This window comes from Vigna unguiculata, chromosome 6 (genome assembly GCF_004118075.2).
Source record: "Vigna unguiculata cultivar IT97K-499-35 chromosome 6, ASM411807v1, whole genome shotgun sequence".
Classification (NCBI taxonomy): domain Eukaryota; kingdom Viridiplantae; phylum Streptophyta; class Magnoliopsida; order Fabales; family Fabaceae; genus Vigna; species Vigna unguiculata.
In genome coordinates this window covers 28796124-28822259 of record NC_040284.1, presented here as the reverse complement: position 1 = coordinate 28822259, position 26136 = coordinate 28796124, and the positions used below count along the sequence as shown (strand labels likewise).

The 26136-nt window shown below is 32.2% G+C and overlaps 3 protein-coding genes and 1 pseudogene across 4 annotated transcripts; 2 read left to right on the top strand and 2 right to left on the bottom strand.

The window, feature by feature from the left end:
* The first annotated feature begins 218 nt into the window (after positions 1-218).
* On the top strand, positions 219-7405 carry LOC114188949 (TVP38/TMEM64 family membrane protein slr0305-like). The gene is made up of 9 exons (XM_028077628.1): positions 219-690; positions 776-837; positions 942-996; positions 3224-3322; positions 3575-3661; positions 4494-4610; positions 5529-5621; positions 6181-6211; positions 7003-7405. The coding sequence occupies exons 1-9, from the start codon at positions 595-597 to the stop codon at positions 7182-7184; spliced, it is 822 nt and encodes a 273-aa protein (XP_027933429.1). The 5' UTR covers positions 219-594; the 3' UTR covers positions 7185-7405.
* A 3272-nt stretch (positions 7406-10677) lies between these two features.
* LOC114187908 lies at positions 10678-11506 on the top strand. The gene has a single exon (XM_028076314.1). The coding sequence runs from the start codon at positions 10724-10726 to the stop codon at positions 11195-11197; it is 474 nt and encodes a 157-aa protein (XP_027932115.1). The 5' UTR covers positions 10678-10723; the 3' UTR covers positions 11198-11506.
* A 598-nt stretch (positions 11507-12104) lies between these two features.
* On the bottom strand, positions 12105-16193 carry LOC114187907 (ADP-ribosylation factor-related protein 1). Of its 2 annotated transcripts, XM_028076313.1 has the most exons (8): positions 16064-16193; positions 15296-15507; positions 15068-15208; positions 13539-13647; positions 13343-13404; positions 12960-13063; positions 12598-12707; positions 12105-12432 (listed from the first exon to the last, which is right to left on the bottom strand). In XM_028076313.1, the coding sequence occupies exons 2-7, from the start codon at positions 15386-15388 to the stop codon at positions 12602-12604; spliced, it is 615 nt and encodes a 204-aa protein (XP_027932114.1). In that variant the 5' UTR covers positions 15389-15507; positions 16064-16193; the 3' UTR covers positions 12105-12432; positions 12598-12601. The 2 variants fall into 2 exon arrangements, with proteins under 2 accessions (XP_027932114.1, XP_027932112.1); XM_028076311.1 differs by having other exon boundaries at positions 12238-12707.
* A 2284-nt stretch (positions 16194-18477) lies between these two features.
* On the bottom strand, positions 18478-22851 carry LOC114187905 (annotated as a pseudogene).
* Positions 22852-26136: the final 3285 nt, after the last annotated feature.

Sequence of the window (26136 nt, the reverse complement as noted above, 5' to 3'; positions counted from 1 at the left end):
TTGACAAATATCATAATTCATGCGATTTTCTATAGTTTATTCAAGCGTTAATATTAATACAGAGGATATCATATAAACTCATTTTTATTTTTATTTTCTTTGCGAAGATAATTTAGATGATACATAAATTCACTGCAGCAGTAAAATAAATAGAAAGGACTAATTCTGTGATTAAAGACGTAAAGGTGTCGGTTATGGCAATGGTGCTTATAAAGCGCGCAGAGGCATAACAGTGATAGGAGTAGAAGCAACGCATGGTGTGTGTGAGAATTTACAAAACTACCCAGCCAACAGCAATATCCGATATTCGCCTCACCAGCACCCTTTGTTTCTCTCTTTCTTTGTTGCCAACAACCGTTTCTATTCCATCGAAACAAGATACAAGAATAGGATTGGCGAAAGAAAGAAAGGTGAATGTGAATCGGAGCGTTTGATGGTCTAAAGTTGTGTGGTGGTGGCAGAGAGAGAGAGAAAATCAATCGAATAAATCTGGCAAATCTTGTGGGGTTGAGGGCTCGGTCTTCCTCCAAGCAAGCTTCCCCTGATTTGCAAGACGAGGAGGAGGAGTGCAGACCTTGGCGTCGCCGCTTAACCATGTCTTTCTCTTGGGCCTCCGCCCTCAGGATCACCATCCTCCTCCTCCTCCTTGCGGCCGTCATCACCGCGTGCTTCACTCTACCAATCGAGAAGGTTCCCCTTCCCTACTATCTTCTTTCTTCCGTTCCATATTTGCCAACGCCGCTTCACTAATCCTTTTCCCATTTCGCCGATGCAGATGATGAAGGATTTCTTATTATGGGTCGATCACGATCTTGGGCCCTGGGGCCCAATCGTTCTGTAATCCATTCTTCTTCTTCTTCATTTTCTTTATCCCTGAATTATTGTTTTCTCACCCTCCGTCTTATTGATTCTAATTTCTGAATTTGTTTCATGATTTTCAGGGCTGTTGCTTACATTCCTTTGACTGTCTTGGCAGTTCCAGCTTCGGTGCTTACTGTAAGAGCCGTTCCCACCCCCCTCTTCTTTTATTTCTTGTACGTGCTAATGATGAATCTTGCCAGCCAATGTCAGTAGGAATTATGATGAGTTTTTCTTTTGTATGAAATCACAAAAGAAATAGATTCCAACAAGAGCTCTGTCTCCATTTTAATATAATGTTATATCAGGGCGTTTCTGGTGTGTCCGAGCCAACATTTTTTTTTTAAATTAGAAACTAGGTGAACTCTGTTCATTACTTATGAAGGCTGCACTTCAAAGCTCTTACTGCCCAAACGCCCATAATTGTCTGAAAAAAATCAGATTGAAATAGGAAATGTTCCCTGACAAAAGATATTATCTATCCTGAAATGCAACGAAGACAATACTAAATTATGAATTGATTCAAACTAGTAGGGAATGGTAACCCTCTGTGCTAAAACTCCCACTAGGTAGGGTTGTGATGGGTAGATGTACGCAGCACCCTCATAAGCGGATAGGTTCTTTCTAGGAATACATTCAAAGTAGTATCTGTTAAAATAATGAATATTGTAGCTCAATACATTGAGCTCCATTTCAACTTGGAATCGAATGTTGAGTATGCTTTGTCTGTTCCAATAGTTACTTCCTTCAATGTTGTGGTGTGCAAATATAAGGAAATTTGAGGAATAGAGCTGAAATACTGGACAGAAATGACAGACTGTGCTAGATGGCACTATTGAAGTGATATGGTAGGGAGAAGGAATATCAATGTGTGATATAGGTTGAGCATTAATTGTAGCTCCGAGACTGGAAGTAGACAACAATATATAGGGAGAAGGAATTTAGGGTTTGAAGAACAGAAGAAAAGTTTGGGGAGGCTATTTGGGAAAGGTAATATTGTTGATAGAATGTGAGTTAGGGTTAAGTTAGGATATGTTTGGTTTGCATTATAAAAAATAATGCAATTTGCTAACGTACAGAATACGTTACCAAGCTACAGATTGGATTTATTTTAAGAAAATCAAAGTCATTGTTAAGGTAAACTCGCTTTTTTAAGGAGCGAGTTAGCAAACTAAATAAGTTGGATGTATTTTAAGAAGATCTTGGTTAGACTTCCTAAGGTACTCCTTTTTAAAAAACAACTGTATGTTAGCGAATCTAATGGATAATGATATTAAATAATAAGTAAAAGACTAATGTGGCACTTGCAAATAAATGTGGAAAGTATAGTTTTGTAATTTCTTAGTGGTCGGAAATTTGTGGGGCATCCTTGTCCCAAATCTGCCTTAAGGCGATTCTTACCTTTGTCTCATTCCCCGTGTGAAAACATCCCAGAATAGGCCTATTAGAAATGTATTGACACTAACTCCTGAAAGCTAATTCAAGGTTAGGTGATTGCTTAGTTTACAGATTTCCCTTGCACACCAAATTCCCAGGAATCTTATCCGCTTGATCCTCCTCCCTTATGTTGGGACTAGACATTTGGTTTGTGAAGTTTGCACAGATGAACATCTGCAAGTGGGTCCTACATTAAGATTGGGTAAGCTTGAATTCCACTTAAACAGTGGCCAGGCCGAGCTTACTCCCATGCTAGCTTAAAGGTGGAGGGTTATCCAAGTCTTATAAGGACTTTGTGGCCATTCTTAGTCAATGTAGGACATCTTAGCAGTAGTACCAAAAGCCAATGTGGTAGTCCATGCAGGATTCGTGAATGTAGTGAAAAATTTGCCATGCATTGGAAAGGCTCTGTTCAGGGTAAAGGAATCGTGCGTCATTTTGGGATATAAGCCTTTTGTGTTTTTTCTTCTTGCTTATGATGTTTTGTATGCAATCTTTGTTTTCTCCCCTCTTCCATTTCATTGCTTTACAGTATGTTTGGTAGGAACTGGGAAGGAAAAAAAAAGATGGAAATAAAGAAGGGAGAAATAAAGTGAATGGAATTAAAGAAGAGAGAAGTAAAGTGAATGGAAATAAGTGAGACATAGAGCTGTTTGGTTTATGAGAAGTGAATAAGTTGAAAAGAGAAATAGAAAAAAGAGAGAAGTAACAAAGGTGCCGGTCACATACTTTTTATTTCTCTACTACCAAACATACATCATTTCCTCTCTGTCCTCTCTATTTTCTCTCACATGTCTTCTGTACTAAATAGTCCTTTTTTAGATCTCCATTACAATACCTGCTATAGAAGAAGATAATTTGGTTGGAAAATCAAATCCGAGGTTATATTTGTTGAGAGACACATTACCTAATATGTCTTTTTTTTCAGCTTGGCGGTGGTTATCTTTTTGGGCTTCCAGTGGGTTTTGTTGCTGATTCTATAGGTGCAACCATTGGTGCCGGAGCTGCATTTCTCCTTGGCAGAACAGTAAGTTTTTCAAGTTTTACACTTATAATTAGTTGTCAAAGAAAAAAAATTTTCATCGCTACTTGCTACTCAACAGTTGATTTATGCTATGTTTTTCTTATTACTACAAGGCGTTCTGTGTCTTCATATGTACATGATTTCTGCAATGTCATTAGCATTTCATTTAGGTTCATTTCAATCTGTGTTTCCAAACATAGTATATAATTATCTCTACCTGAGGTTACTTACGCATTTCTTTGTCAATTTGGTCAGATTGGGAGATCGTTTGTTGTTTCTAGGTTGAAGGATTATCCACAATTCAAATCAGTGGCAATTGCGATTAGAAGATCAGGCTTTAAGGTTTGCAGACTTCATATTTTTAATACTGGAGTGGAAATCTTGATTCTTTTGTTAAACTTTCTAATATTACTCTAGTTTTTTTATCCTTTTTCTGGGTTTCTTATGTCCAAGCGTTCGTGTTGAAGTGAGTGGGTCATGAAGTTATGAAATACAATTACTTTAAAAAATATCACTAATTTTGAGGTATTGAAGTAGAATTGTGTTTGATTACTTGTTAATTCTACAAATTACCAAGTACTAAACCTTGCACTAAGTGGGATCAGCTTTCTGGATCAGTGATACATCAAACACTCCTACACTTTGATGATTACTTGTTCAAATGAGCAAGTATGCTTTCTAATGTTCGGTCATCTTGGTATGTTGGTTAATGTTACCAAGCACATTAAACCAGAGATCATCTTTAAGATGGTCGTCTCTTCTTAGTGGCAACAGCTAATGTGCTGTGTTCAGTGTGTTCTGTGCATTCACCTTCTAGTTTTCTACGAGGGTGATGTGCATAATAGCACTCCATTCCTTGTTTTAATTATATTACTCATGTTATTTATTAATCTTGTTTCTGTATGTATCAGTGAAAAGATCCTTTTGGAGCAAAACAATAACATGTATATGTATTTGATGCAACATGAACCAACCTTTGTTTTGATAAGAATCTGTCTTCTTTTAAGTGTTCTATCATCCCTGTTGATTTACCAATGGTGTTTCTGTCGTGGTTTTTTTAGCTATCGCTAGAAGTCTATTATTGTGATATTTCTATGCTCAATTTTGTTTCCACATCTGATTTGGTATTTTTTTCTGTTTTGGTTGTGTCTGACTTCCTGAGCTGTCTGTACAGATTGTATTTCTGCTTCGGCTTGTTCCACTTCTACCATTTAACATGTTAAATTATCTCTTATCGGTGACTCCTGTTTCGGTGGGGGAATACATGCTGGCTTCCTGGTTAGGAATGATGGTACGTTCTTTGCCAATAATTATATTCAGTTAGTATAGTAAGAAATTTCTATTGTGTTATGATTCTAATAATTGTTTAATTTTAGAGTTTCTTACAGTAACGACTCTCCATTGCTGTAAATTAATTTTTTTATAAGGTTTCTAATAAAAAGATGCACAGACTTGATGAGAATCAGAATGAAATCTTTAAATGCAGTCCGAATTGTTTCTTTTTGTTTCATACCCAGAGGAAGATGAAAAAGGGTCTTTCTTTTTTATTGTCCATAGTGCCACATAAGAAACAAAATTCTTCATAGATGTGCATAACATAGATGTTAAATAATGAATTGAAATAAGGCTTAAAGACTAATTTCCAAATATAGTACTGCAAGAGTTGTAACCCAATCTTAATAATGGCATAATATAATCTTGTACATAATGATATACAATTCTATCAATTAAAAGGTGTCAAGCATACACTTTTGAAGCTAAATCACGCAACCCAAAGCTAAAAGTCCAAACCTACTCAATTAAGCCTTTTGTTATATAGTCAAATGACTTGAATTATGAAAACAAAATCACATCTTTCAAATCTCTAATTCTGACTACACAGGTGCATATCAGTGAAATGATTTTGTAAATGTTTGTGATTGTGGTTCTACCCGTTGTCTTATGCTATGGACTGATAATGAATATATTATAAAGCATGTATATTTGTCAGTACACTTGTTTCCGATCGAAAACCTATTAGTGATTAGTTTAACTTGGTTATAATTTTGAGCTAAGTTTCCTGGAGTTCTTGTTGTCAGTATTGTTACAAATTTGCATCTGTAATAAATGTAGTATTATATCTGTTCCCATTTTTGGACTCGTATTAGAAATTTCTGTATGTGTTCTTGCATGCCAATTTTAATGTTAATACCTGATACTGTTGTTGCAGCCAATAACATTGGGACTGGTATATGTTGGAACAACCCTAAAAGATCTTTCTGATGTGACACATGGTTGGGGCGAGTTTTCAAAGACTCGTTGGGTAAGAGATGCTATCCTCTGTTATACTAACAAGCCTTTCAAGTACTTGTTAGATTTATGTTATCTCTTGCGGAATACTTAAAATGCCTTGTATGGTACAAGTGCAATCTTTCAATTTTCTTGAGTGGATGAAATGTGTGATTTATCTATTACCAGTACAGGCATGGCCTTGCCTGAGTGTCCATTTTTTTTTATTGTAATAAAAAACAATAGCAGAAATATCTTATTTTAGTAGACACTTATATTTTATTTTTTATTAAGAAATTACACGCTTTTTCTAAATTCCTTTCTTTTCTCTCTGTAGAGTTAATTTATTTATTTAAAAAAAAAGTAGTAAACAAAGAAAGTAATTGTTATTTACCGTCAAGTCATATTCACATGTGGTTACATTCTTTTCTAGTCAAAATATTAATAATTTGGTACATTGAAAGAAAAAAGGAAAAGCAAAATTTTAAGGGAAGAATAGTAAGAAAATATGTACTCAAAAAAACAGTTATAGGAATGAATCTTCTTTGTTAATTGTTATATATAATATATATTTCTTTCTGTTGTGGATGCAGGCTTTTATCATTCTTGGTCTTGTGATATCTGGTAAGTTTCATTCCACGAGTATAGTGTTTATCTAGAAAACATATTGGATATTATTTGCTTGCAGTAAGCAGGTCTGTTTGATGATGTATAAATTAGAGAGTCCAAATTTAGTCGTTGCTGTCGCCATGCTTCAATTGCATCTTGCAACTTGACATAACGTGTCCATATTCTTTTGCCCTGATTTCGTATTGCATTTTTCATCTGCAATAAAACTTGAATTCTGCCTAGCATTTTCGGCAATAGAATAATTTCAGCCTTCAAACTTCACTAACAACGTAGTGGTAGCCTCTGGTCTTTTAGATGAAATTTCTAATAGACTATTCTCTGTGGCTTCTTACAAAGTTTCTCTTTTTCTCTTTATTTGAATGGGAAGGCTGGGGCTAGCTTTGTCTGCCACCAGTGTAGTGGCTGCCAGGTTGCATATGGTTATTTGAGACACACATGGTCTGTTTCCTGGTTCTCTTCATTGCATTTGGGCAGTGGCAGGAAGAAAAATGACCTTAATAGAGTAATCGAGGAAGTAATAAATTTGCTTATCTCATTACAAAAATATATAATTAGGTGATCTTAAATTGGCATGATTTTCTTATAATGAATTGTTTTGGGTTTAACTATTCTTCGAGTGATGTGAGTTCTGTTCTGAGTAAAATTTTTCAGTTCAATCATTATTATTTATTATTTTTTAATTTGCATGCTTGGCATTTTTGAATTAAATCGTAATTTGTATAGAATGAGAAAAAGATTTAGAATTTATTTTCTAATAACCTTGTGTTATTTTGGGTTATGTGCAGTGATTCTGATGATATGTGTGACTAGAGTTGCGAAGTCTGCTTTAGATAAAGCCTTGGCTGAAAACGAAGATATTGATGATATTATTTCTCCTGAGTTACCTATTGTTGATGAAACATCACCAAATCTCAACCAACCTCTCATAATTAAGATAGATTCTGCTGAAGACAGTCATGAAAAGTAAATTTCTTTTTGTGTAAATTCTTTTTCCATCCTTCCCTCTAAAGGCTATATGCTTTTTTAATTAAAGCTTAGAGGTAGCTGCCTGCTTCTATTTATTCGCGATTTGTACAGAGCCAAATTTAGAAATAGTGTTTAATCCTACGACCAATGGCACATTATTGACTGCGTATGTCTTAACAAAACAAAAGTTAATGCTATGAACCATTCCTCATTGACTATTGAGATCTTGATTCCATGAATTTTAAGAAACTGTTACTATTAGTTTTAGAATAAGAAAACATTTTATTTTAGGAGTTATTCTTTGTTGATTTTTTTGAAAGGTCATCGTAGAATGGGTCTGAGATAGTTGTGAAAATTAAATTATCGAAATAGTTGATGCTGTTGAAAAACATTTTTAAGATAATTTTGTTCAGATGTAATCATTTTTTTAAATAAAAAAAAATCATTAAAATGATTATAAATTAAAAAATTTCAGATACACGGGCTCCAAATATAATTTTAAAATACCATTCAAATTGTATTTTTTTATTTATTCTCAAAGCAAATGCAATCTTATGAAGTTTTACTTCTTTAAATAGTGCATTTATTTGTTTTTTAAAGCCTAAGATAAAAAGAAAAGTTGTTTTCAGTATAACAGTTCCTAAGTGATTTGAGAGTTTGTGAAGCAAAGTTTTGTTAGTATTAAGTAGGAAAATCCGTGAAGCAAAGTTGATTTAGTATCTCAGCTTCGTTTCTTTTTCATTTTTTTTATCATTTTATAACTAAACTTGAGGTATAATCTAAACAGTATAATGTAGTGTGGGAAATTGACACGTGAGAGTTATATATAGTGCTGCTGCTATTCACTCACATGCTGTCCTTAATTGCAGTTTGGCTTCTATAGGTGTGTCTTTTCCTAACCTGCTTTCAATTTTTGCTTCATTAACACTATTTAAATTTAATTCTTGGTGGAAACAATATTTGACACTTATTTTTAAAACAAAGTAGATTAGTGTCAAATGAAATTTTGAAACATTAGTTGACAACACCTACAGAGAAAAATAATAATAATTCTAATTATATATACTTGTTTTCAAATTTATTTAAGTAAGAAGAACAAATGTTTAAAATTCAAAGAGAAATATATATAATTCATGTTACAAGTGGAAGGGAATCAAATCCCTTTGCGATTTTGATTGTATTTATTGAATTTCCAAACTAATTTCTCACTTATTTAATGGGGAGATATTATAGATAATAAAATAGAAACAAAAACTTTTAAAATATAGAATTGTGTATATTGAAGTAAAAAGATGTAAAAATTGAAAGAGAGAAACTAATTCAATTAAATGACATAATTCTAATTTTAATAAATAAAAATATAAAACAAATAAAATTGAATGAAAAATAGCAAGTTATATGCGTTCCAAGTTATTATAAAGGTTTTAGAGTAGGATAATCCATACTATCAAGATAAACGCGTTTAAGGTATAAATTATCACAAGAAAGTGTATACAAGAAAGTGTATAAATATGTTAAAATAGTTTCTGATATCAGGTATAAAAAAAAAACTTATTGTTACTATCTTTTGTATTATATAATAGTGTTTTACGATATTAATAATCATATGATATATCAGGTTTTTCTAACTGATGTAAACATCACTAAGATACTTTATTTTTTTATTAAAATTAGTTAAAAGAAAAAGAAAAAGAAATCACGAGCCCAGTCGAATATATGATTCAGAAAAATCCAAATGATGAATGCTAACACTAATAAAAACAAAACTGTTACAAAGGGAAAAACAAGGTGAGTAAGACAAACAAACCCTTTGTCGTAGCCTTTGTCTTATGGTATAAATTCTGCAATTGAATCACTGGGTAATATTAAGTAAAATGTATTCATATGACAAAATTGTACAATGAGTTTTCTTATAATAAGTTTATGTTAAATTCAAATCCAAACAGATCTCCATGTATAATAAAATTTATTCTAGAACAATTATACTCGGTGAACACATTTGATAAAGAAAATATTAATTTCAGATTAGTCTGTTGGTTAAACTTTTCTTATTTATTCTATATTTTAATATGATAATGTCTGTTTGAGATTATTGTCTGTACACTGAATAAAAAACAAAACATTTTAAAATTATATTGAAAACAATCAACTGTACACTGAATAAAAAACAAGCAACTATACAAAATTATTGTCTGAATGATGTTACTGCTTATAAAGATCCTTGAGTGACCTTGAGATATACTTTTATCACCATATTGTACTTTAAAAACAATTTAAATCTATTCTCTTTGATGTTAATTAAATCGATTTTATATATTAGCTATGAAGAAAATCACAATTTTAGTTGAATGACTAATTAAGCAATAAAAGTAAAAAATATCATGTTTGTGCTAGATGACAGTAAGAATTGTCGTACAAGTGATATTTATATTGTTTCAAAATAATACCTTATAGATCAGATTTATAAAATTAAGTAAAACTCAAATCTAATACCTTGTTTTAGTTTCTATCTCTTGTAAGATTTGAGTTTTTTTTTCCACACTAAATAAGAAATTATTATGCACATTGCAATTTTAATCAAATATATATTTTCAGAAAAAACCACCATCTATAATTGGTCATTCCCATAGGAACAATAATACTATGATTCTTATTTTTGTATTTCTATCTTTTACTCTTTGATTTTGATTTTATGTGTATAATTGATTAATTTATTATTATTTTTTTAAAAAAAAATTTAATGATCCATATTAAGTCACATAAAATAATAAAAAATGAAAGTGAAAAAGTGAAAGTAAATTTTTCGTAAAACATGTAGTCCCAACACTTTAGAAGGGTAGGTTATTTGTCTAGAAGCTCAACTAAAATAAAGGACACCCCTTATGATAAAGGTTATGAAGCACCATATGCTGTGTCATTATGAATCTGTGAATGAATGCCTTGTATGGGTGGAAATACCCTCTTTTTCCTACCCCAAGAATATCAAAGGAAAATCCATCTTCTAGAAATTTTTAAAATTTATGTCAGTGCAAGTAAACTTTTCCACTGTCTTCTTGTGTTGAATTTGGGTGTTTGTTGGACCCTACCATTTTCTTCATGGAGGGGATATCCAATATTCTATCATCTTCAGGGTTCTAAAGTGTACGTCTCAACATAATCAAATCACCTGTTCTTCTATGATCACAGCCGCAGAAAACGCTTATCAAATACATGTCTATATATTTATGATTAAATGATAATGTAATTTTTCTTTATTTTTTATTAAAATGTTGCAAATAAACTCAAACTTAACAGTAATAAATTATCTTTAAACCTAACTCAACCTTACAAGATCAATTTATAAGGTTAAGTTAGATTTACAGTCTTATTATGATATTATAACTCTATGATTAAATTTATTATAACAAAATTGTTAAATTTAAAGTTCACTTCTTATCAGCAAAAAGTTAAGAAATGAACTAATTTTTGATGTGTTGTATACATATAAATGAAGCTCCTATAGCACAAAACCGTGTGTTGTTTCTTGGTTGGAAACTTAAGATGACTAAGAAGAAGTTGGAAACTCTCATGGTGAAAATGAGAGGCTTAAGCCTTCTTTGTCTTGGAGGATGCTTTGACAGCTGCTACGATCACACTCAAACCTATGGGTTAGGGACAAGGATTTGGAACTTGAGTGATGGACCAGTGGAGTTGCAGATAAGAGTGGGATCAATACTTAAGAAGGTTCATACTTTGAAGCCAGGGTGTTGTAAGAGACTGAAAAGTAAACGCATTTACAAGGCATATATGCCTGGTAAGAATGGCAATGATTTGAAGAGCTTGCTTTATTACTATGATGAAACCAGTCACCCTTATGTTTGGATTCATGACAAAGGGGGTGATTCCTTGAGGATGGTCAAACAACAGTATATTAGCCTTGAGGATTTGAGAGATTCTTCTGAGATCAAGATCTTAAGGGATCATCAGAGAGGTTGCATTTCAGTTCTCAAGACAACTAGGCCAGATTTCTGCTGAATTTCAATGTCATTTCTTGCTTCATTAATCACTACTTTAATTTGTCATGGGTAGGAAATAAAATTTCATGTTTGCATTCTTTGCTGAGTGTTATCAATGGCAGAATGAAGTAGTCCATGATCATGTTTAAGTATTTGAAAACGTGTTAGATTTTCTGTATGCACCTTCGTGAAGATATATTAGAAGTCACTCATGAGTCTTCAGTAGCTTAGGGTTTTGAATGCGTTGTTCTTTTACACTTTGTGTTGTATTTGTTGTAAGTTATAACTTATAACACATGATTAATTGAGAGTGGATAATATTGAATCATATTGCTGTGTTAATGTATCAGTATAGCACCTAGAATTATTGCTCCTTAGATTTTTTGAAATTAGCTTTGACATTTTATTTTTTATTTTTGAGTATACAAGCAGCTACACATGCAGAGAAGGTACTTGTGTCCTCTGGACAATATTTTTGAGTATACAACCAAACAAACTGATATTTTGGTGATGTTAATAGCAAGCAAGATGGGAGTTGAGTTACTGGTTCTGCCAGATAACTTTGTTTCTCCAATTATTACATGCAGACTCCAGGGTCATTTAGTCCATGTTAAATTTCAGATAGAATAACTCAACAATTTTTACTTCCAAACTAACAATTTCTTTTTTGTTTAATTTGGTTCAAAATTTAAAAAAAAAAAGTGTCCATAAGAATTGACAAAAATACTACACAGCCAACGGGCCAATTTAGGACCACTCGTGATGATCTTTCCAACTCCTCTAGACGCGGCTCTGTTATTAGCTGATGCAACGAGGATTCAATTATTAAGAATTTTGTTTCCTGCATTTTTCTTTGTTTCTATATAGTCCTACCTTTTTCCAGAGTTACTACAAAATTAACATAATTTCCTATAGCTCGGATCACATGGAAATTAATACTTGATTCACCCCAATCATATTCCTCCCATAGAAGTACAACAACACCCTAAGTAACCGCATATCTTTAGAACACCAAATTACCTGGATCTATATGGCAGAATAGTGTTTATACAATGCTCCTGATAGAAAAGTAAATTAAATTCATTCAAATAAGAACCGTACAAATTACAATATAGAGTTGACAAAAGTGTGCACGGAGGCAGAAGCAGAAAATCCTCCAGCGCAGCCAAATACTTGATAGATTGCTTATACAAGGCATGTCAGTAGAAAAAATTTCTGTAAGAGATACCGGAGACTGAGCCTAGCATGAAACAGCTGTATTACAAATTAAACATCAAATTTCAAGGCTTGGATTAGTATAACATCGAATTATTCTTTTACATTTTCAGCTCAGTGACTTTTAATCATGTATAATCCAATTTGGATCAACAAAAACTATATAAAGGAATAGAGAGATCACTTCAGTTTATTGTGGAAGACCTTTCTAGGAACCTGGACCCATTGCACCTGCCCTTGCTCTTAACATTTCAGTCCTCTTGCTTCTCTCCATCACTTCCACCAACCATTCTGCACTTTCCCTAATCCCCATCCTGCAAATTTTAAAAGAAAACCTCTTCAGTTAAAATGAACACAGAAGCAAGTACTAATTGCTTATATGACAAACATCTAAACAATATGGACGAGGATCCAAACACAAGTCTATGTGTTTCAGTATATGCCTAATAGTTATTTTCACTTTGAAGACAACGCCCAAGAACATATACTTCAAATAACTCCATCTTTATTGAAATGATAATGTATAGTCTTAGATTATGCATTAGAAAATTGATGCAACTACTTGCCCATCATATGCTGACACAGCTTCAAACATGTAAACTCTTTCATCCAACTTCTTCAAATCCAGATATCGAGCAAGCTCTTCAGCTGATACTGCTTCAGGAAGATCCTGCAGTCACAAGAATGTCAAGCCAGCAGCCATAATTGATACACATGTCAAAGGACAGAGAGGGGGATAACATGAATGAGGAAACAATATCGTGAAACTCAAATGATGGATGAGATAGAATAAAATAGAGCTATATTACTCACTGAATTTCCACCCAGAGCCTAAGAGGATAAGTTTTTTTTTTCATTTGTTTTATTTCCACTTGCATATCAGAAAAAAGGTGACCGGGGAGCTTCAAAATGCTATATAAATATAAGATGACAGAATAGCCACTCTCACCTGCTTGTTCGCTAATATCAAAAGAGGGGCTCCTTGAAGATCCTCATGCCGAAGAACCTTTTCTGGAAAACCAGTTATTAAATCATCAGTGTACCACATGTTTTCATCATATCTAGTATCATCACAACTTCAGGCCAGAACCTTAAAGAAGTTTTTATGTAGTTATCAACTAACACTAAAATCAAATATCACTAACCAAGAGCTGATTTCGCATCTTCAAAGCGTGAGGGAGAACCAGCATCAATAACAAATATTACAGCATGTGCCTCTTCATAATATTTCTCCCAGATTGAGCGAAGACCAGGCTGACAAGAGGGGACTCATCTTATTACATATGTAACACTCACCCTCCCCATCACACACAAACAATGATATAAAAGGGAATAAAACTAGCAGGAAAAAAACAGTATAAAAGGGTCAAGTATGCGCTTTGCATGAAATGATAAATTCAATTCCTGCTAGCCTATGAAGAATTGTTAAAACCATTCAACTGATCTAAATTGATAGTAAACTGAAATGAATTAAAGAAACTGAATTGTTTTGAAAGAAAACTGACTTGAATTGACATTTTAGTTTAATTTTTAAAACTTGATTTGCTCAATACTAAATTTAATTTTAATTTATGAAATAGGAACATGTGTTTTAAGATAAGTTGTTCATTAATAAGAGTTCAACCAAATCAAAATAGTTCAATTTGGTTCAGCTTACTCAAACTGTAATGCAGTTAGCTCAATTCATCTAAACAAGTTTACTCTTTAGAACAATTTTTTCGAACCATTTTCAAAGTTTAGTTTACTTTTACAATAGCTCAGCTCAGTTTAGGTATTTGTTGCCCACCCTTACAAATAAAGATGAAGAGCTGAACCAGTTGTCCATGCATATAAAATCAATTTTTACATTACAAAATATTCTTCAGCATTACCAAATTCAACAAAATGTACTCAAGCTTTAGACAAATTGCATGGTTTCAAGTCATGGTTCTAACATATAGCCTTTAATGAAGTAGTAGTTGCTAACAATGAAAATAATGAACAGCCTTCCCCAAGAGAAATTCGAAAAGAAAAATGGTATCTTGTTCCTTCATTAATTACATGTTAAAAAATATAAAGTGGCAAGTCCAGTACGAGAACATCAGCTAGAAGCCGAGGTATCTTTCAACAATTTGACATGACCCATGACCAATGCTAGGGTAGGCGACTCAGTTTTCATCATATGTCTGTACTTGAATGAAAACACCTAAACCAAGATCCTAAACCTGGATACGAACGATTAATTGTCTGCCAAAGACAACTCCCAGAACAGTTCTGCTTATCACAAAACTATCTCCATGTGACACACAACTTCAAGATAATAATGCATTACAACCTTGCGAGTGAAACAACACTGCCCTACAAAGGTGGAGAGGTTTCCCCTATAAATAGAGGAAGAGCCTCCAAAGGGTAGAGAGAATATAAGAGAACACAGAGATCTTCCAGTGTTTCTGGCATCAAGCTCAACTAGCTTTTTCAGGAACAAGAAGCAAAAGAAAATTACACTTCAGGAACTATGTACATGGTTAAAATTTTAGGTATTGAACTTTTAGGAAGGGAAGAGTTTTAAACAATCAGCTTTTCGGTAGCACCAACATTTCATAATAAACAATCAGTTTTTTGGCAGCACCAACATGTCATATGAAGAACACATTTATAGGATTTAAATAGAAAATTTGCCTATTTATTTCCATACCTGACCTCCCAGGTCCCAAAATACAAGTTTACTATTTGCCACTTCCATGCGACCAATATTCAATCCAACAGTTGGAATAATTCGATCAGGAGGAATGCCTTCGATATTTGAGTAGACTGACTTCATCTTCTCCAGCAAAGTCTAAATTTATGTCTTATACAGCAAGTCAGAACAGCATAACAAAATTAAAAAATATACTAAAAATATGGCACTTGAAAGATGATTTACCGTTTTCCCAGACTTGTCAATGCCCAAAATGAGTACATGAAGCTCCATCTTGCTGAACAGGTACTTCCATAGTCCATAAAACAAAGAAAACATCCTTGCAACGATTAAGCTAGATTAACCTTCGAGTGTAGAAGAATATACAGTTCATGCCATGTTACTGGATAGCTCTTCTATTCATCATCACTTCACAATGTCATCAACATTCAGGATTCCTGTGCAAGCAAAGGAAATAAGATGCCTTGAACAACCACGACTGTGATCAGATATTACACATTTCCATTTCAAGAGTTACATAAAGAAATAGAGTGTAATTATTGAATTTTAGGGTCAAGGAAACAGTTATTTCTGATTGATTGATGGGATAATTTTATTTACTCCTCAGAAAATTCCAATATGCAGTGCACAAACCTGTTTTAACAACATCAAAGCCAAAAAAAACATGTGTTTTTTTGTTTTCAATTAAGTAATTTCTCTATTGCAAGTCCATTGTCTCTTGCAATTAGACGCTTAGGAACTAAGCTTCACTAGATCTTAGGCTCTTACCATCAATTCATTCATAACCTACCTACACATACATGCATGATTAAGTTATTTATTTATATGATACTCAAATTTCCAGAAAGCTCAGATAGGTACAAAACTGTGAAAATCACACTTCATCGGAACCATCCCATGGACGTGATTCGTTAGAATGGATTCAGTTTAAACAGATCCGAAAATTGAGGAAGAAAGAAAAAGAAAAGAGGTTGTATGGTTGAAAAGATTTACCGGCGACGGCGAAGAGCTGCGATAGACGGTGGCAGAAGAAATTTCCGATGACGGTGGGATTGGATCAAGAGTGATCGATGAGGTTCGCAAAGCTGTGTTTCGCGCAGACAGCAGAACTAAAGAAGTAAGGATAAAAATAAAATGTAATAATAAAAGAATAAACAAAAGAAGAAAATAATTTTTTATTAATAAAAAATTATAATAATTTTTTTACTTAATATTTATATTAGTTATAGCAATCAAATATGTAAGCAATTTATTAATTTTTACCCAAAAATAAAATTAATAACAACTAGTATTTTAATATATGATCAGTGTGTTGAAAAGTATATTATTGAGCTAAATTATATTTTAGATTAGTGAAAAATAGGAAAATTAAAAAACAGATCCTTATCAAATTAGTTTATACTAGGGTCTTTATAAAAGGTAAATAGTAAATATATTTCTGTGTAACCTTATTGATGTGGTCGTAATTAACACCAATAAATTGTTGATTTACGAGTATAGTTGACGTTAAAAGATAATTAATGCAATCCTAACTAATGCTTATGGAAATGGATTATTCATAAGAAGTAAAAGTTAGAATGTGAAATTGATTTGGGAGAATTTCTTACTTTGTTGTACTGGTGTTCATAAGAGAGAAAGGTATCCGAGCACAGTAATGAACATATATGTTAGTTTTGAATTTCAATTCGTTAAGATGTTAATTATATTATTTTATTTTGATTGAAGTTATTGTCATCTTTGTTATATATTGTTATTCTTTTGTTAATGGTGGAGTAGAATAGGGTTAATCATTATGACTGGATTTAAACATGATTATCTGGTTATTATTTTCCTAATGTGTAAAATGTGTAATAAGTGTGATTATTTTTAGAAAAATTCACATGTGAAATCTATCATACAGGATGTCGAGTAACATGACACTCCTTTATAAAGACTAAATTTTATGTCATTCATTAACTGAATATTGATCATTAGCACAATTTTTTGCCACTCCTTGGTAACTTCTTTTACAACTTTTTTCATTATAATATCTAAATCTTCCTGTGTCTTGTGTAATTATTGTAAAAATGTTATATGTGTGTTCATGATCTTCATGCTCGATTTTGCAATCATTTGGTTATTTTATTGAGATAGTTTTTTTTTTGTCTACGTGAAACTTGTAGGTATTGGAACTATTAGATGATTCTATGCTTGTGAATGGTGTTGGGTTGTGAGTTCTATGAGTATAATGTGGGTAGTGAAAAAAGACGAAGAGGATTGGAGAGTGAGAATGGAGGAAAAAAGAATTGAAAAATTATTTTTTAACAAAAGAATTAGACAGAGGTGTTGTAAAGTTAGGATGAATGGAGTAGAGGAAGATGGTAGTCGTGGTTGTGGGTGTTGGTCAGTCATGAATGTGAAAATAGAGGAAGTGTTCAATGAGGTAATGAATGAAGGTAAAGAGAAAAAAAAAGTTGAATAAAAGTGGGGATCGGAGGAAGAAATTGAATATGGGGATGAGAGTGTCGTGGGTAGAGGACATTGTGTGGAGATGGGTCTCAAGAGAGTATTCCAGAATATTTTTTTTACATTTCGAGTTAGTATTTTTTTTTATCGAAAATACATTTTAAAACAGAATTCAAAATGTAAAAAAAAAATTAATTAAATATTTTCCCAAGATATTTTTCAATCTGAAAAATATTAAAACAAAGAGATGCAAAAGTCACTTTTACTTTTTTTGTTTATTATAATTTTAATGAAGATTAGTTTATAAATTGCAGATTTTATGAAAAAAAAGAAGAAGAAAGAGATGGTCCGAGAAGCCCTGGGAAACATGTTCACCAACTATTAATGAGAATAATTTTAAAAACTATTATTTAATTAATCTGGTTTTTGAAATTTTCATCAATTAAACTTTTTGGAATTTGGACTTAATTTAATTTTAAAAAAAATTATTATTGCTTTTATCTTTTAATATCAAAATGATATATATGAAATAAAAATAACCTTGTATTACAATACAATTTATTTATTATAAGCTTATCAGTAAATATTTATTTTATATTTCAATTATGGTTTAACTTAAATATTTTCATACAGATGTATTGCTAAATTGTGTGAGAAGTGCTTTTTATTTTTTAAGATTCTTCTTAAATTTTAAAATATATTTTAACCTACCCATTTCGTTTTACTTTTTTGTAAGTCCCAATAAGCCCATACATAAGCTAGATGCATAATATAAGTATTGTTCCTGCTATTTTTTAATAAAAAAATAAATTTTATTTTAATAATTTTCAAAAAAAAATGTACTTTTTGTTAGTAAAAAGTAAAATTATATTAAAATTCAATTTATGATTACAAGATTTGGAAGTTAAATTATGGACCATCCACTATACATAGTTAAATAAGTTATAACTTTCAAACATAAATTCATTATGGACCAAACATTGTTATTTCATTTACCCCCTCTTCAAGTATAACACAAGGCAAATTATCTCTTTAACACCACTAAAACAAACTGAGGAAAAATGATCACCTGTACAATATAGATGACGCGGGATAAAACATACATTCAATCACTGAATATCTAATTTTTCCCATCACATGTAATATTTACAAATACCTGACTGCAAACATGTAAAAAGGGCGTGAATTTTCTTAAAGGGAATTTATTGGCATCAGAATAAAAAATCTCATTGATTGCTACTGTTACTTTGATCTCAATGAGTTCCTCAATAGACTGACGGCATATAGGGCATTTATTGGATTGAATTCGCAGAGCTTTTGCACACTCACTGCACATACACTGGAAAAATAGAACAGAAGTAATATCAGAAAAATCAATACAATAAATATACATTCTGTAAAGTGATGCAGGTAGGAGTGGGTATAAAATGTGGATCTAGGTATTGATGGAATCTTGACGTAGATCATGAAGAAAGGCTGACGCACCCCTTGTTAAATAAACCTTATTTTTGGCTGCCCAAACAAGTCAAAAAGAATATGACTATATAGTTAAATTTGGATAAAAATTCTTAAATGAAATCTTCTAGCATAAATTAAAAATATATATTAAATATGTTTTTACTACCGATGAAAATTGTATTTCGTCCGTGCTTAAAAGGATGTACCAATTTTGTTCCTATACTTTTTAAAGGAATGTAAAATCCAAACTATTGATGAAAATTGTATTTAGTCCTTGTTTAAATGTATGTACCAATTTCGTTCCTATACATTTTAAAGGAATGTAAAATCCAAACTATTGATGAAAATTGTATTTCATCCATAGTATGTATCAATTTCATCCATATACTTTATAAAATACTTTATGAAGGAATGTATAATTCTCAGTAGCAAAAGACATTAGAGTCTCTTTCTTCTCATCGCAACTCTCTCTCTCTCTCTGAACTTCAATTGGAGGTTATCAGGTCCTTTGTTCAAGGGTGAGGGTAGAGGTGGCGTACGCCCTAAGTGCAGGCCGTGCACAGTGGTGGTATGCGAGGTCTCTCCTTCAAATTCATTACTGTCGTTAATCATTTTCTTAGTGTCACCCTCAACCTCTCTCACATGCCCTGCAACGCAGCAATTTGATTCTATCTTTCCCAATTTCCCTTATGAGTTTTTCCTAAAATCTAGAGAGTGAGTTTTGCTCCCTTGATGATGGGTGGAAAATGGGTTTCTGGAACCATATGGGTGGACAACGTGAAGAAGAAATGAAGTGAAAGATGAGGAAGAGGGATGCATGGCGGGAAAGGCGAATGACAAAGTCAAGGTCAGATTGCATGACCTCCACGAATGCGAGGAGAAAGAGAGTTGCCATGAAGAGAGAGTTGGAGGGAAAGGAGACTCTAATGTGTTAGCTGTGGTTTGTTGCCTAAGACCTTTTACATTCCTTTATAAATTATAAGAAGGAAATTGGTACAAACTTTGAAACATGGATGAAATACAATTTTCATAATAGTTTTGGGACAAAAACATATTTAACCCTAAAACTAATTTTTACACCCTAACTTTTTCAAAGGTCCCCTCATCTAACTACCACGAAAATCTATGAAATTGGTAGAACTTGACATTCTCACCTTGTAAAAGTCCTAACAATAAGGTTTGACAATAGGTTGGTCTAAAACTTAACCAGGGAAGTGATTACTTTGGAAGGGTAGAAGATGATGGGAGTCTGTTGTTATGCTTCATCTTCTGTTGATTGCCACTCATCACAATTAGTGAGTTGTAACGATATGTTTCTATACTCTAATATGTTTCTATACTCTAATAATACCATGCTACGCTGATTAAACAGCTAGTACAAGTAGCCCAAACTGAGTGATAGTGTATAAGAAAATACACAAAAAGATGTACTACTACCTGCAAAGGTTTTACTACCAAACAATTAGCACATTTATTGCTACTAGTCAGGAAGAAAATAAAACACTGTATAGTCATTTCACCCACAGTATATGGTGCTGATATTTTGATCTACGATTTTAAACTATATGCATGATCAATCACATGACATCACAACCTTTAAAACAAAAGGATGGGAAGAAAGGAGAGGAAGAAAAGAAAAACTAAAACAATATAAGGACCACAGAACACCCATTAGTTCCTATCAGAAATACTATCAACGAGCTCTGTTTTCCATAAGCAATCTTATGCAAATACTAGTTATGTTTCCAGGGCTATGATCTGAATGGACCATAACTAACTACTATTATCCCCATGATATCTTAACTTCCACATACGACCTCATGCAAATAAAAATTATGCTATTATCCAGAGATATGTATCTGTCTGAACCATTACTTCTACTCCATATATGAGCACATTTGAACCATAACTTCTATTATTCGCACGAACAAATATATAGGCACATTTGAAATGAAATCTTACCATATGTCGACAAGGTAAGACAGCCGTATCCTTTGGTTCAGTCAGGCATATGACACACTCCTTCCCGGGATCATTGTCCTCAAAATCAGCTGCGGACGAGCTTGCTATTCCATATAATTCTCTCAATTCATATCGAACACCATCAATCCACAAAATCTGTTTTACTACTTTTATCAGGAAAGGACCCGCACCATTACTTTTCTCTAAGACACCTTGAGTTATTTGCATGTGAGGTGATGCATCTAGCACGGATTCACCCGGAGTTTCATCTTCCGAGGGTGTTTTCAAACTTGTTTCAGCACATATTACTAGAGGAAAGACATCTTCTCCTGGTGAGGGCTTTGAAAGATCATCCAACTCAAAGAAGCCTAGGTCAATTCCTGTTCCTGAAGGCTGGGAAAATGTCTGGCCAACTCCTTTCTGAAAGGGTATCCTGACTGGCTGAAATGCATCAGGAAATAATGGAACAAACCTACATTTTTCTTCTTCCTTGGCAAAGTAGAACACAGTAATGCTGCCAATCACAATAATAAGGAGCAGAGAATTAGAAAAGCTAAAATATTTCATAAAATATGCAGTATTCACTCAACCTCTAAATTTTCGCATCTTACAAACTTCAGTTCATATAATTACACAAAGTGTCAAAGAAATCATAAATTTAACCCATGAACATATTTATAATGCAAGTGAAATTTCCTACCAATTGATTATTCTCTATAAATCTTCCAATGCGATTCAAAATTTTCAGAGGATACTTGGCCACAATTTGTGAGCCCAATCAATCAAAGGTACAACGCGGGGTTTCTTATGGATAGTGAGACAGCAGGCACTAGAACTATGTAATGGGCCATCATTGGGCTTGGCCACAATTTGCTGTGAAAGACCAAGTCTCCACTAACCTACTGTTCCTCTGTCATCACACCCCAGCACTGTAACACCGGAAGAGCGCCACTACTGATGATAGGAATCTTACAACCTTTTTTTATAATTTCAAGATAATTACTTACAACTTTTTTTCAGATTTAAAAATAAATAAAGATACGGTATTGTCATCCCGGATTTAGCGTAATCTCGATTCATACATGAATTCTAAATAAATTGATGATCCACATAAAATAACATAGCGTGGCAAAACTTACTAGAGTAAAAAGCCTTACCTGCCATCGTAGACAGCGTCGAATACGAAGGAAATGAGATGATGGTCGGGGTTTTCCTGGTCAACCTCGAGGCGCAGGGTGTCTTTGTGGACGTTCACATAATTTCTTATCTTCTTCGCGGCCTGGTGATCGACATAGGGCGGAGGAGTGGAGGCAGAGGAGCGAGTTGCGCCAGGCCACGCGCTAGGCTGAGAGTGGTAGAAAGGTTGGTAGTGAAGGTGATTGGGGACGGTATTGGCGTAGTTGGGATATGCACCCTGGTTGGGGTAATAGAAGGAGATGGAATGGGTCTGCGGCGGTGGTGGCTGTGACGGTGGAGCCAACGGAGGAGGAGCGGCATAGTTGTTGCAGTGCGGGGCGTAAGTGGTTGCGGAAGGGAGGAAGTAGCCCTGCGGTGGCGGCGGAGGGGGGGGTGATTGGATTGGGGATGGTAATAGTAAGGGGGAGGTGGGAGTGGAGGCGGTGGGTTTTGAATGTAATTGTTTCTTCTTCTGCCACTCCATGAGATACCCATGGGAGTTGTTGAATTCAGAATCAGAAACAGTGAGTTGATGATGATGAAACAGAGCTCCGAATCGAAAGAATGCGTGTTGTGCGGGAAATTGATTCGAACGCACTCTTTTGTGCTCCTTTCTCTTTACACGAATTTCTGTAGTTTTCCTCTTTCCCTTTACTTTGCTTCATTCATTCTATCCTTAACCTAACTCTTGCTTCATCAGGTCCACCCTCCTTCTTTACAATAATGTCTTCTCAGGAAAATATCATAACCAAAGGAAAATGACTCGAAAAATACATACATGTCATTATTTACTTTTAAACGCTATAAAATATATAATATTAATAAAATTTATAAATAATTTTGTAAGAATAGTTTCAAAAGATTACGTGGAAAATCTTTTTTTTCATAATATGAAAAAAAAAAAACTGATAATCATCCATGTGTATCAGTTGTTTTTTAAGTTCAAACCGTGAGGTATTTTTAGAGACTTTAAAGGAGTCAATTCGGCTTAGTGCATCACGAGTTGGGTTGTAAATAAGTTAATCTAATTCGACTTATTCTATGGAGAGTTGAGTTACAATCCGATTCAACCCACCACTGGTTGGTGGATTGACTCATCAATTTACATAAAAAAATATTTATATATTTATTTTTATGTATTCAAATATTTAAATAATATTTTAAGCAACATGAGATGACAATCACAGCAAAATCAAAACTCAATGTTTTCATCATGTTCACCATCAATACATGATGAATTGTTTCCAATAAATTGTCCATGTAGTCCAAAAAAACATGGTTAATATTGTACATTTTCTGTCATGTTATTCAACAAAATATAAATAAAAAACTACACATTTTTGTCATGTTAATTTAAAAAATTTGTTTATAAGACAGTTGCTTGAGTAATTTAGTATAAAAATTATAGTTAAATATTAAAGTATTAAGGTTTGACAATCAAATTAATTAAATATTCAAACTATTCAAATATTATTGAGCAACATTTTAACATTTAAAGATATCAAATTGTGAACCTATATAATTAGTGGTAATAAATAATTATTAAAAAATTGTAAAAAAATGTTGGTATGTTGAGTGGGTCAACCTACCTTCAACTCGACTCGAACTCATGAACCGGGTCGAGTTCAACTTACATTTACAAAAACTAAACTTTTTTCAACCCAACCCGGCTCGAACCCATAATAAGCCGGATTAACTCACGATTTAAAATTCATTTTGAGATCTATATAGGTATTTTAATTTTCTAAACAATAAAATTGTTTAATTTTAAAATTACGGAAGTAGTCATTAAAAGATATATTCCCTTAATTTAACATGACACTGTATACTTGTGTATTATCGACAACACATATATCTTTTATCAGATAACAATCTAATTCAGTAGATTATTATCAAAAACAATATTTTTCAATGCAATTCTATATTTAATACTCAAATTTTAAATGATTAAACTATAAGAGTTAATTGATAATATGTTTAATGATTTTGTGTATTCTTTGCAATTACGATTTTAGTCAACAGTAAATAAGTTGTATGAATAGTTTTCATTATTTTTTAGGGATAATTTTGATAAAGTCGTTTAAATTTGATGTCAGTAATAAATTGTAACATTTTGTGTTTGTCAATCAACGTGTTTGGTCATTTTTTCGTTGAGGGTTGTTTCCTAAATTTTTATTTTTAAATTAAATCTTAATAATCTAGAATAAGTATTAATAATTAATAATTAAAAATATATTGCATTGCAATATAGTTATCATTGAAAACAAATATAATGTGTGTCTAAAATGATACAAAGCATGATTATATAACAAGTTATTAACCTTTTGAATATTGTGAAGGAAAAGTCATCACCTTTTAGATATTAGAAGAGAGCATGTGTAAAATTTAACAAGTATAATTAAATGGGACGCAGAAAGTTGTCATTTACCATAGAAAAATCACCATAAAAAATGGGCTCATTAAGAGGAGGAAACTGCAAAAATACAAAAACAGTGTTTATACATGTCAAAAGCACACGCAATCCTGACCTAGCAACGTTGACTGGGTCACTCGATTAATTTAGTCAATTTTTCCAAAAGAATAAAAAAACAAAAATTATTATTTAATTTAAAAATAATTAGTAGATTAGTCTAAATTGAAAGAAAAATGTATTTATTGGATACCAAATTTATATTTGAAAATGATAGTTAGACATCTTTAAATAACATGCAGAAATGAGAATAAATATGGTTTTTCCTTAGTTAGGCACGCATAATATGAAATTATAATGTATATCGTTTTACTATGAAATAATTTTTTGTTATTTTTTCAAAAACATTTCTTTAATATTATCACAAAATTGTAATAAAAAATTATGAGCAATATTTCATATATCTTTCCGCAGTAAAACGGAAAGTCTCGCTGGATTTTTAATAGATTTCTGGTCTGAAAATGCTTCCTTTGGATTATTATCTTTAATTTAGTAACAGGTTTTCTGTCTAACAAGAAATTAAAAAAATTACATAATTAAGTTTTAATTTTCTTTTTACAAATTTTGATATTTTTAATTAAATATTTATTAAAAAATTAGTTGGTTAATTGTCCAATGTGATTGTTACATTGGATTATCATTGCTTGTATGTCTCTATATAAAAAATAAAGTCATATAAACATTTGTAATTGGGTTTGTATAAAAAAAGTTTCATTCTATTGAGATATAAAATCTTTATATTATTTTTTGAGTTATTGCTGTTTGATTTTACTGTCAGTGAAATAATACAAGCATAACAATGAAAATAAATTTCTGAAATCTTAATTATCTTCGTAAAAACAATATTATTTTGTTTTCCGAAATTAAATATTAAAATAAAAAGTGGTTTGATAAACAGAATTATTATTTTTATTAAAAGAGTTTGCAATATTATGCTTGATATTACAAAATTAAATGATGACGTCATGTCAATTAATTGTAATAATTTAACTAAGAAATATACAAAATTTAGATGCTTACAACAACAATTCTAATAAAAATTTAATTAAAACTATAATATCTAAATTTATGAATTAAAATTTACCTTTATTATATTTATTTTATGTAAAAACAAGATCAAAACGGTGATAAAAGATAATAATTTATAACAATATATAAAAAGATACCCTTTTGTATCCATATTTTGTTATTCCAAACTTACTCTTAATTGTTATTTTAAAAATTAATTATTTTACAAAATAGTTTACTTTTAACCATTAGCCTAAAATTATTTTTTGTCTTCAACAGTTATTTTAAAAACTTCTCTTATGTACATATTTTATTTTTCTAATTTTACATTTAACAACTATTTTTAGAATTCATTACATATTCTTTATTGAACGAAATTGAACCGAACCAAATCAAATTGAACTGAACCGAACCGAATTGCATCAGACCGAACCGAACCAAATCGAACTGAACCATACAAAACCGAATTGAACTTAACCACACTAAACTGAACCGAATTAGACTAGACTGAACCGAACCAGACCAAACTGAATCAAACTGCACTGAA

What these genes read in the sequence shown, in the direction of transcription:
- LOC114188949 (XM_028077628.1), top strand. Translation starts at nt 595, where the DNA reads ATGTCTTTCTCTTGGGCCTCCGCCCTCAGGATCACCATCCTCCTCCTC. An exon ending in TTAGAAGATCAGGCTTTAAG is followed by an intron (nt 3,662 to 4,493) that starts GTTTGCAGACTT and finishes CTGTCTGTACAG; the next exon opens with ATTGTATTTCTGCTTCGGCT. An exon ending in CTTCCTGGTTAGGAATGATG is followed by an intron (nt 4,611 to 5,528) that starts GTACGTTCTTTG and finishes CTGTTGTTGCAG; the next exon opens with CCAATAACATTGGGACTGGT.
- LOC114187908 (XM_028076314.1), top strand. Translation starts at nt 10,724, where the DNA reads ATGACTAAGAAGAAGTTGGAAACTCTCATGGTGAAAATGAGAGGCTTA.
- LOC114187907 (XM_028076313.1), bottom strand. Translation starts at nt 15,388, where the DNA reads ATGTTTTCTTTGTTTTATGGACTATGGAAGTACCTGTTCAGCAAGATG. An exon ending in TTGACAAGTCTGGGAAAACG is followed by an intron (nt 15,209 to 15,295) that starts GTAAATCATCTT and finishes ACATAAATTTAG; the next exon opens with ACTTTGCTGGAGAAGATGAA. An exon ending in AGATGCGAAATCAGCTCTTG is followed by an intron (nt 13,405 to 13,538) that starts GTTAGTGATATT and finishes CTGGTTTTCCAG; the next exon opens with AAAAGGTTCTTCGGCATGAG.